The following is a 12,087-nucleotide window of genomic DNA, read 5'->3' on the forward strand; positions in this document are numbered from 1 at the left end:
CTGCAGTACACTGTCAGGGAAGTGACGGTGTCATTTCCGTAGATTTTGGTTCCCAGTCTCTGCAACTGTAGTCATTTATTGCTGAAATGAGTCGAAGTTTCTCACCTTCAGGTCCTCCCCACTCCTGCTGAAACCGTACAAGTCCAAGAAGCAGCAGCAGCAGCAGCAGCCGAACGCGCAGGAGGACGCCGCGCAGAGGCAGCCGCTGCTCGCGCAGAAGAAGTCCACGCCGCAGCCCGCAGCCGCCACACACGACGCCAAAAGGAAAGTCCACCCCACCTCGAATGCTCCACTGGTGAGTTGGAACGCCACAGCAGTGCTTTCTGTGGCTGTTCTCTGTACAGTCCCACCATCCTCTTCACATCTTTAGAAGTCTGTTGCCTTTCTTTTTCCTCCCATCCTTCCTTCATTTCAACCACTCTATTGACTACACTATAAGGTGTACAACTTTGCTTTCGCCGTTTGCCAACAGGTGGCGAAAACGGTAAGTCGTGGTCGAAAGAAACAGTTCGCAGATGTCAGGCATTTAGCTTGGTCAACATAATCTCATTCAAACATTAGTCGATTTGTGTCTGCATCATAAAATTGTTCTCGATTGAAAATGTCAGTTTAGGAGCCTAATTCCCGTCATTTGTGGGAGGTGTTACTGTTTTTTTCAGTATGACGAAAACAGCGGCTGAGTTTCATCAGATGTTCTCAAGTACATATGGTAAGGATGCTGTTAGTGAAAAAACGTGTCGTGAGTGGTTTCAACGCTTCAAGAATGGTTATTTTAACCTTGTAGACTGGCATTGCGGTGGAAGAGAGAGTTTTCGAAGATGCAGAATTGCACACATTGCTGAGTGAAGATTTGCATCAAACTTTAGAAGAATTGCTACGATTAGTGGGAATGACACAGCAAGCCATTTCAAAATGTCTCAAGGCTATGGGCATAATTCAGAAAGAAGGAACTTGAGTCCCGTTTGAGCTGAAACCAAGAGACGTTGAGCGGCGTTTGTGTGTTTGTGAACAGTAGCTTGCGGGGCAAAAACGGAAGAGATTTCTGCATCGCATTGTGACCGGGGATGAAAAATGCAAAAAATCGTGGGGATATCCCAGATGTGCTTCCACGTTGACGGCCAAACCGAATATGCACGGCTCCAAGATTGTGCTCTCCATTTGGTGTGACCAGCTCAGCATCATGTACTGTGAGGTGTTAAAACCGAGTGAAACAATCACAGGTGCTCGTTATCAAATGCGATTAATGCATTTGAGTAGAGCATTAAAAGACAAATGGCCACAATACAGCGAGAGGAATGATAAAGTGATTTTGCAGCACGACAACGCTCGACTCCACGCTGCAAAAGAGGTCAAAACGTACTTGGAAACGTTAAAATGGGAAGTCCTACCTCATCTGGTGTATTCTCCAGACATTGCTCCCTCTGACTATCACCTGTTTAGATCAGTGGCACACGGCCTGGCTGACCAACACTTCCGATCTCGTAAAGAAGTCACAAATTGGATTGATTTGTGGATCGCTTCGAAAGATGAACAAATTGTTCAATGCGGGATTCGTACGCTGCCCGAAAGATGGGAGACAGTAGTGGCCAGCGATGCAAAATACATTGAATGATACATGTGTAAGAAGCAAAGTTGTACACCTTGTATAATTTTCACAAATTACGATCTACAAAAAACAGAGTACAGAAATAGATATCAATGGAATTAGGAGTTGTGGATAAGGAGAGGTGCACCACAAGGCTGTCCTCTCTCTCTCTCTCTCTCTCTCTCTCTCTCTCTCTCTCTCCCTCTCCCTCTCCCTCTCCCTCTCCCTCTCTCCCCTTCTCCTTATTTATCCTTATTTATTTAATTTATTTACAGAAAGTGCAGTGCAAAGTATTAAAAGCAGCACCAAAGGCATAAAAATTAATGGTAAAAAGTGCATTGTATTTTATTTGATGATTAACAGTAGTCTTTGCAGGTTGTGTAAAGTACATTAACTATATATTTAAAAAATTGTCTCACTTTTGCCTGGGACAGCCACAAAATGAAAAATAAACACCATCAAGACTAAAGCAATTTGACAGATAAATCAAACAGACAAATAAGGGCAAACAGTAATATAGGAAATAAAATGATAATGCAAGTAAATGGATTTTGGCACTTGGGAAGTACAGTAACAAATGCCAACAGAAGTGTAATGGATATTAAAAGAAGAATTGCAGACTAAACGAGCATTCATAAATGAGAGTAATTTTTCACCAAACAAACAATTAATATAGAAAGACCAAAGAAATTCTTCAAGACATTTATTTGGAGCATTTTAAGATATGATTGTAGAGGGTGGACTGTAGGGAAACAAGAAAAGAAAGAGATGAGATGCAGTAGAGATGTGGATGCAAAGAAGGGCCACAAAAACACGCTGCACTAAAAGGAAATCTTATGGTCAAAAGAAATTTATAGAGAGAAGGAGATTGATTAACATGATACAGATACAGGGTGTTTCACAAATGACCAGTATATTTGAAACGGCAATGAAAACTAAACGAGCAGCGATAGAAATACACCGTTTGTTGCAATATGCTTGGGACAACAGTACATTTTCAGGTGGACAAACTTTTGAAATTACAGTAGTTACAATTTTCAACAACAGATGGCGCTGCAAGTGATGTGAAAGATATAGAAGACAACGCAGTCTGTGGGTGCGCCATTCTGTACATCATCTTTCTGCTGTAAGCGTGTGCTGTTCACAACGTGCAAGTGTGCTGTGGACAACATGGTTTATTCCTTAGAACAGAGGATTTTTCTGGTGTTGTTGCAACAAGATGAAGTTTTCAACGGAGTTTTAATGTAACCAAAGGACCGAAAAGCGATACAATAAAGGATCTGTTTGAAAAATTTCAACGGACTGGGAACGTGACAGATGAACGTGCTGGAAAGGTAGGGCGACCGCGTACGGCAACCACAGAGGGCAACGCGCAGCTAGTGCAGCAGGTGATCCGACAGCGGCCTCGGGTTTCCGTTCGCCGTGTTGCAGCTGCGGTCCAAATGACGCCAACGTCCACGTATCGTCTCGTGCACCAGAGTTTACACCTCTATCCGTACAAAATTCAAACGCGGCAACCCCTCAGCGCCACTACCGTTGCTGCACGAGAGACATTCGCTAACGATATAGTGCACAGGATTGATGACGGCGATATGCATGTGGGCAGCATTTGGTTTACTGACGAAGCTTATTTTTACCTGGACGGCTTCGTCAATAAACAGAACTGGCGCATATGGGGAACCGAAAAGCCCCATGTTGCAGTCCCATCGTCCCTGCATCCTCAAAAAGTACTGGTCTGGGCCGCCATTTCTTCCAAAGGAATCATTGGCCCATTTTTCAGATCCGAAACGATTACTGCATCACGCTATCTGGACATTCTTCGTGAATTTGTGGCGGTACAAACTGCCTTAGACGACACTGCGAACACCTCGTGGTTTATGCAAGATGGTGCCCGGCCACATCGCACGGCCGACGTCTTTAATTTCCTGAATGAATATTTCGATGATCGTGTGATTGCTTTGGGCTATCCGAAACATACAGGAGGCGGCGTGGATTGGCCTCCCTATTCGCCAGACATGAACCCCTGTGACTTCTTTCTGTGGGGACACTTGAAAGACCAGGTGTACCGCCAGAATCCAGAAACAATTGAACAGCTGAAGCAGTACATCTCATCTGCACGTGAAGCCATTCCGCCAGACACGTTGTCAAAGGTTTCGGGTAATTTCATTCAGAGACTACGCCATATTATTGCTACGCATGGTGGATATGTGGAAAATATCGTACTATAGAGTTTCCCAGACCGCAGCGCCATCTGTTGTTGAAAATTGTAACTACTGTAATTTCGAAAGTTTGTCTGCCTGAAAATGTACTGTTGTCCCAAGCATATTGCAACAAACGGTGTATTTCTATCACTGCTCGTTTAGTTTTTATTGCCGTTTCAAATATACCGGTCATTTTTGAAACACCCTGTAATAAAGCAAACCCATAATGTTCAAATACATCATTGCTGGACAGTAATGTCGATTAAATATCTAGGTGTAATGATGCAATGTGATATGAAATTGAAGGAGCATGTCAGGATTGTAGTAGGGGAGGTGAATTTTCAACATTGGTTCATTGGGAGGACTTTAAGAAAGTGTGGTTCATGTGCAATGTATTCTTGTAGTGTAATGTATTCTTGCATTAGTGGAATGTATTCTTGAGTACTGCATGAGTGCTTGGGATGCCTGCCACGTCAGGTTAAAGAAAGACATTGAAGCAATTCAGAGGTGTGCTGCTATATTTGTTACCGGTAGGTTTGAACACCATTCAAGTGTTATGGAGGTGCTTGGTGAACTGAAATGGGAATTCCTGGGGGGAACGTGTTGTGTTTCTCAAGGAACATTATTGAGAAAATTTAGAGAACCAGTATTTGAAGCTGACCTCAGAATGATTCTATTGCTGCCAGTATATTTACAGAAGAGCCAAAGAAGCTGGTACACCTGCCTAATATCGTGTAGTGCCCCTGCGAGCACGCAGAAGTGCCGCAACACGACGTGGCACGGACACGAGTAATGTCTGAAGTAGTGCTGGAGGGAATGGACACCGTGAATGCTGCTGGACTGTCCATAAATCCATAGGAGTACAAGGAGGTAGAGATCTTTTCTGACAGCACATTGCAAGGCATTCCAGATATGCGTAATAATGTTCATGTCTGGGGAGTTTGGTGCCCAACGGAAGTGTTTAAAGTCAGAAGAGTGTTTCTCTAGCCACTCTGAAGCAATTATGCTCATGTAGGATATCACATTGTCCTGCTGGAATTTTCCAAGTCCGTCGGAATGCACAATGAACATGAATTAATGCAAGTGATCGGACAGGATGCTTACGTACGAGCGCAATCCCAAAAGTAAGGTCTCCTATTTTTTTATAAGTACATAGACCTGTTTATTTCTACAATGGTTTACATCAGTTTACAGCTTTCTCAATCTGACCTTTGCTGCTAATCGTTCTAGTTGTTCTATCTGAACCTTTGCTTCATCAATATTGTTTGCCAACCGTGCCAAATCATCTGCAAATGCAAGTTAGTTAAGTTGAATCTTTCTTCCAATCTTAACAGATGGTGGGCATATCTTGTTCCATTCACGCACGATTTTCTCCGGCACACAATTGAACAATAATGGAGACAATCCATCGCCTTGTCGAAGGCCGGTATGAATCTCAAAAGGTTCAGAGAATTCATTTCTGAATCTTACTATAGCTTTAGTATTTCGAAGGGTGACTGCAACGAGGCTGAAAAGTTTCTGATGTAAACCAAATTCTTTAAGAATTGACAGTAGAGATTACCGATGGGTACTGTCGTAGGCTTTTTAAAATTGACAAACCTGATCACTAGTTTCTTATCCCTGACCCTTTGATGTTTCATTATCCATTTGAGACTAATAATTTGATCAGGACAGCTTCCTCCTGGATGAAAGCCTCCTTGATATTCACCTAGTTCACCATCAAGCTGTTCATGAATTCTGAAATACAGAACCTTGGAAAAAATTTTATAAGTAATATCCAGCAGGGATATACCCCTATAATTATTTGGATCCAGTCTATCTCATTTTTGTGTAGTGGATGGATTATTGCAACATTCCATTCCTATGCTAACTTCTCTGCCTTTAATATGAATTGTGAAACGCCATGTACGAGGGTGGTCCCATAAGTACCCGTCCTGACCGAGAGATGGCAGTCGTTGAGAAATATCTCTGGATTAGAAAGTATACGATCTATGAAGCATATGTTTCAAGTTTGAAGATGCACATTGTTCAGTATTTGTTTGGCAGCCATCAATAGTGAATGTTGTGAGTGAACTTGTAAAAATGGAGAAAATTGATCATCGTTATATGATACAATATTTTTTTTGAAAGGCCTCAGTGTAACCAATATTAAAACTGAGCTAGATTCTGCTTTGGGAGAGTCTGCTCCTTCGTTGACAACAGTAAAATATTGAGTAGCTTAGTTTAAACGAGGCCGTACGAGCTGCCGAGACGAGCATCGCAGTGGTCGACCAAATGAGTTGATGGCTCCAGAAATGGTGAAGAAAATCCACAAAGCGGTACTGGACGATCATCGACTGAACGGGCATGAGCTACCAGACATAGTAGGCTTTTCAAAAAGTGTGGTACATCACATATTATCTGAAAATTTGGACACAACAAAACTGTGTGCAAGGTTTGTGCCGCGTTTGCTCACACTCGAGCAAAAACAATGTCATGAAGATGTTTGAATCGAGTCTTTAGCAAAGTTTTGCAGCAACAAAGCTGATTTTTTGTTGTTGTGCCATTTCATAACCATGGATGAAACTGCATCCACCACATCACCCATGAGAGAAAAGAACAATCAGATGAATGGACACAAATTGGAGAACCGACTCCAAAGAAGGTGAAGACTGTTTCATCTGCAGGCAAGGTCATGGTGTCGGTTTTTTGGGATGCCTGTGGGAAAATTTTCATTGACCACCTTGAAAAAGAAAAAACTATCAACAGCAAATATTATGCAAACTTATTGCAACAGTTTGGTGAAGAAATCAAGTAAGAATGGTCGCATTTGGCCAAGAAGAAAGTGTTTTCAGGACAATGCACCAGTTCACAAGCCCATTATTGCAATGGCCAAATGTAATGAATTAAAGTTTGAATTGCTGCCTCGTACACCCTATTCACCAGATTTAGCTTTGTCGGATTAATTTTTGTTCCTGGACTTGAAAAAAAGGCTCGATGGTCGAAGATTTTCAGCAAATGAAGACATGATGTTGGCAGTTAATGGCTATTTTGAGGAGTTACACAGTTCTTGTTACAAAAAGGGTATTGAACGTATTGAACATTGCTGGGAGAAGTGTATAGAGCTGAAAGGAGATTATGTTGAAAAATAAATACATTTTTTTCCCAAATTTTTGTCTTTTCTTTGTTGGGTTGCGTACTTATGGGACGACCCTTGCACATCTAGACCTCAAATATAACAGCTGTGCTGATGAGTGTCCAGGAGTCCCATATGGAAGAAGGGAAAGAAAGAAAAACAGAGAGAACTTCCTTTTCCATTTAAAAGATTCTCCAAGTCTGATTCCTTTCACAGTTACAAATCCTACAAGTAGTCTGACAGTACTGTTGATAGAGAACTCACATTGTTTGTCACTTTTAAACTAATGGCCATTGGCTGTCAACTGACAGAGACTTATATATTTTGATTAGTGGGCACTGAGTAATTTGTATATTCACCTTTCCACTAATGGAAGAGGACTAAGGCTTTCACCTTTTTACTAGTGAATAGGGACTAAGGCTTTGTGTGTGGTCCCTTATTTACAAATGTATTGCAGAAATTACAAAATGGTAAAATACATGACTATTACATGACTATTGTTAACATAAAAGACACCGAGATATAATAACCAGTTACGTAAATTTGTTTAACGAGAAGTTGTATAATTCAGAAATGGCACAATAAAAGATATAATTTTTTGAGAGGGAAACTGTAATGTGCACAGGTATTCCCAAAATTCGCCAAGAATTTTCGGGAAAGTGGAATTTTGTACTTGGGATAATTAACAATGTAACATGTTAATTATAGAAATGTGTGGTGTCCGTTCTTTTGGTCATGTTCAGAAGAACAAACATGACACAGAATCTGCAGCTGTGATACACCACACATTCATATAATTGATTTGTCTTGATGGGCAATGAATCCAGCTTCTTCAATACGGACGCACAATAATTACATGCGATCTCCTGTAGAAATCTCACAGTAGCAGACGTGGAGGACACAGACACGGATGGCTGGCACTGGGTGTATATTTAAGTCGGCTGAGATTGTCTGTGCAGTTGTGATAAACACTGCATTTGTTTGGTGCAGTGGTTAATGCAACTGCGTAGTAAGCAGGACTTCCAGGGTTTGAATCCCAGTCTAACACACATTTTCACTCGCCACCACCGATTCTGCATAAAGTCCCAATGCAGCTGACGTCAGTAGTCCCTTCCCTTTCCTTTCTCCCCCTCCACCTTCAATTTGCAAATAATCTAACATGTTACGAGGGTTGTTTTTTAAGTAAGGGCTGTTTTTATTTTTAAAAAACGATACAAATACTTTTGTAAAAAAACTTTTATTTTCTGATTCTACACACTTTTACCTATTTTTCTACATAGTTACCTTGTTTATTTAAGCACTTGTCATACCGTACAACTAAGTTTTTAATTCCCTCTTCAAAGAATTCGACCGCCTGCTCCGACAGCCAAGAGTTCACGGCCGCTTTCACTTCATCGTCGTCATTGAAGCGCTGCCTGCCAAGATGGTGTTTCAGGTACCGGAAAAGCTGGAAATCGCTAGGAGCAAGGTCGGGGCTGTACGGTGCACGGTCCAAAACTTCCCAGACAAAAGAATCAATCAAATCCCGAGTGTTTTGAGAGGTGTGAGGCCTAGCGTTATCGTGCAGGAGCAAAACTCCTTTTGTCAGCATGCCGCGCCTTTTGTTTCGAATTGCTCTACAGAGCTTCTTTAGAGTTGCACAGTAGGCATCTGAGTTGATTGTCGTTCCTCGTGGCATAAAGTCCACTAGCAAAACACCGCACTGGTCCCAGAACACAGTTGTCATAATCTTGTGCTTTGACAGTGTCTTTTGGCTTTGACCTCGACGGGTGAGGTTGTGTGTCGCCATTCCATCGATTGTCGCTCGCTTTCGGGAGTGATACGGGATACCCACGTTTCATCTCCAGTGACAATTTGACTCAACATGTCATCCCCTTCTTCCTCGTAACGAATCAAAAAGTCCAATGAAGTGGCAAATCTCTTCCCTTTGTGGTTCCCCTGTGAGGAGTCTGGGTACCCAGTGAGAACACAGTTTCTTAAAGTTTAGGTTTTCAGACCCAATTTTGTACAAAACCGATCTTGAAACTTGTGGAAATTCCAAAGAAAGAGTGGAAATTGTGAATCTTCTGTCCTCACGAATCTTTGTTTCGACTGCAGCCACCAAATCATCAGTGATCACAGAGGGCCGGCCCGAGCGTTCTTCGTCATGGACGTTTTGACGGCCATTTTTAAACTCTCTAACCCATTGACGCACTTTACCTTCACTCATTGCGTTCGAGCCGTAAACTTCTGTTAACTGACGATGAATTTCTGCAGCTGATAGGCTTCTCGCGGTCAAAAAACGTATCACTGACCGTATCTCACACACGGCGGGCGATTCAATAATCGTAAACATTTTAAAGTAGCACAGCAATGCGTACACGTCAGCTACAGAGCTGCAACTTGCGTCAGTGTGAGCGGGAAGGATGCCGGCAAGTGGCGCGGTGGCTTGTTGCGGCGTCCGCGCGAACTACGGGACTATACGCGCGAACGGCCCTTACTTAAAAAACAACCCTCGTACTTAAATAATGCCATACATTTTCAGAAATGGAAAACTTTGGGCCTGCAGAACTATAACATTGAATTTAGGAAAGCATCACATTTTAAGATTGGAACATTCTGCAAAATGAAAATTTTGAATATGAATAACTTTTGAAATATGATGGTCACTCCAAAAGAAATGCACACTATTTTTTAAAAAACAAAAAAATCCATCTTTTATTCTACATGTTTTAAAGTTTTACAGTGTGTAGATACATCCTTTAGGAACAATATTTTCATTTCTCCACATAATTTCAATCCCTCTCAACTGCCTTACGCCATCATGGAACCAGCACCTGAATACCCGCACGGTAAAATTCTGGACGAACATGTTGGAGCCACTGTTTGACAGCTTGCACAAGGGAGTCATCATCTTCAAACCTTGTTCCACGAAGAGAGTCTTTCAGTTTCCCTAAGAGATGATAGTCACACGGAGCCAGGTCAGGGCTGTAAGGCGGGTGTTTCAGTGTTGTCCATCCGAATTTTGTGATCGCTTCCACTGTTTTTTGACTGACATGTGGCCGTGCATTGTAGTCCAACAGCAAAACGTCCTGCTTTTGCCGATGTGGTCGAACACGACTCAGTCGAGCTTGAAGTTTCTTCAGTGTCGTCACATATGCATCAGAATTTACGGTGGTTCCACTCGGCACGATGTCCACAAGCGAGAGTCCTTCAGAATCGAAAAACTCCGTAGCCATAACTTTTCCAGCAGAAGGTGTGGTTTTGAATTTTTTTTTTTTTTTTTCCTTGAGTGAATTTGCACGATGCCACTCCACTGATTGCCTCTTTGTCTCTGGTGAAAAATGATGGAACCACGTTTCATCACCTGTCACAATTCTTCCAAGAAATTCACCTCCACCATTCTCGTACTGTTCCAAAAATCCGCTGCATACCGTTTTTCTTATTTCTTTGTGAGCCACTGTCAGCATCCTGGGAACCCACCTGGCACAAACCTTTTTTAACGCCAACACTTTCAGTATTCTGCAAACACTTCCTTCCCCTATCCCAACGTAGCGTGACAATTCGTTCACTGTGATGCGTCTGTCAGCAGTCACCAATTCGTTAACTCTCTGCACATTGTCTGGAGTGTGTGCAGTACGAGGCCTGCCGCTGCGAGGACAATCCTCAATATTGCCGTGCCCTCTTTCATCACGTAACCTGCTCGCCCACCGACTAACTCTACTGCGATCGACAGCAGCATCTCTGTACACCTTTTTCAACCTCTTGTGGATGTTTCCCGCTGTCTCGTTTTCACAGGACAGGAATTCTATGACAGCACGTTGCTTCTGACGAATGTCAAGTGTAGCAGCCATCTTGAAGACATGCTGTGACGGCGCCACTCACGGGAACAGGTTGAACTAAGTTTGAAAACAAGTGGGAAGGATGTATCTACACACTGTAAAACTTCCACACATGCAGAATGAAAACTGTATTTTTACAAGAATAGTGTGCATTTATTTTGGAGTGACCCTCATATTCAGCTTTTAGGAAAAGTAAAATGTTTTCTTGAAAGAGGGGAATGAGAGCTTTCAAATAAGCTACGTCAATACGGAAACAATCCATTTTCAATGGTACTGAATTTTGATGGATCTGGTTTACAGGTATCGTAAATTATGAACATTCCTTTAAATAGCATGTTTTTACAGGAACTAAATACTATATACTATTGTAATATGTGATGGGTAATGAGGTTTAGTGAAATACTGGATGGATAAGAATTAAGTCATTTTATGTATATGAACTATTTTTTATGGTATATGAACTACTATTGAAAAGAACTGAGAAAAAGAAAATGAAATAATGTTAGTATCAGGAATGGTTTAAGATAAAGCAGGATAAGCTCACCATGCTCTGTTACAGAATATATTAAAAATTTTTAAAGAGAGGTGAGATGAATGCACACGAATCTCATTCGGAAGACGGGAAAGAAAGACAGAAAGAGCTTCCCATTACATTGGAAAGGTTTCCAAAGACTGATTCCTTTCACATCTTTACCACATCGTCTGATAAACACAACAAAATGTGTGTATTAACTGCATAACAGGAGAATGCCATTCTTGTTGGGGGAGACCAGCTAGGATATGTGTAGGAGGATGATGGCAAGCAGCACATCTCCACAGACGTGGTCCGTGCTCTGGATCTTTTTTTTTTAAAAAATGCCCCTTTCCTCCTGTACCTTAATGAAGAGTAGATGAGTGCACACTGTTCTAAACTCACAACTGTTTTGCACATAAGGAAACTACTTTGGATGAATGAACACAACGTACACATGTGAAACTTTCAACATGGCAGTTGAGGGGGGGGGGGGGGGGGAACTTACCTGATGTAAGATATAAGAAGTAATCTAAAAGTGATTATAATGACTTCTCTCTACTTTTGGAAATGATGAAAGTATGTGAATGCAGCTTGCCGCTAACTTGGTGTAATGTTTTGTCTGTACAGAGGTGTATCTGTCGCCTTTATTACTCCTTCACTCTCACACATAAATCGGTACAATAAAGTCAGGGCTTCGTGGTTTATATGTAGGCGGATCCGTGAAAAGACAGACAAACAATTATGCTAATGGAGGATTCTGAGTATTTTCTAGAATTTCATTCGCTCTCTCTCTCTCTCTGTCCTTTCTCTGTGTACAGTTTAAATATATTATTTACGTGAAATCAGCCTAG

At 41.8% G+C, this 12,087-nt stretch overlaps 1 protein-coding gene across 1 annotated transcript in view; it reads left to right on the plus strand.

The window, feature by feature from the left end:
* LOC126212758 (serine/arginine repetitive matrix protein 2-like) overlaps positions 1–12,087 on the plus strand; it is a 629,880-nt gene that overhangs the window by 449,792 nt on the left and 168,001 nt on the right. Inside the window, exon 13 of the mRNA XM_049940165.1 lies at positions 112–295. Within this exon, the coding sequence (XP_049796122.1) occupies positions 112–295 (184 nt within the window). The remainder of the gene's footprint in view (positions 1–111; positions 296–12,087) is intronic.

The sequence above is a fragment of the Schistocerca nitens genome, chromosome 11 (assembly GCF_023898315.1).
Source record: "Schistocerca nitens isolate TAMUIC-IGC-003100 chromosome 11, iqSchNite1.1, whole genome shotgun sequence".
Taxonomy (NCBI): domain Eukaryota; kingdom Metazoa; phylum Arthropoda; class Insecta; order Orthoptera; family Acrididae; genus Schistocerca; species Schistocerca nitens.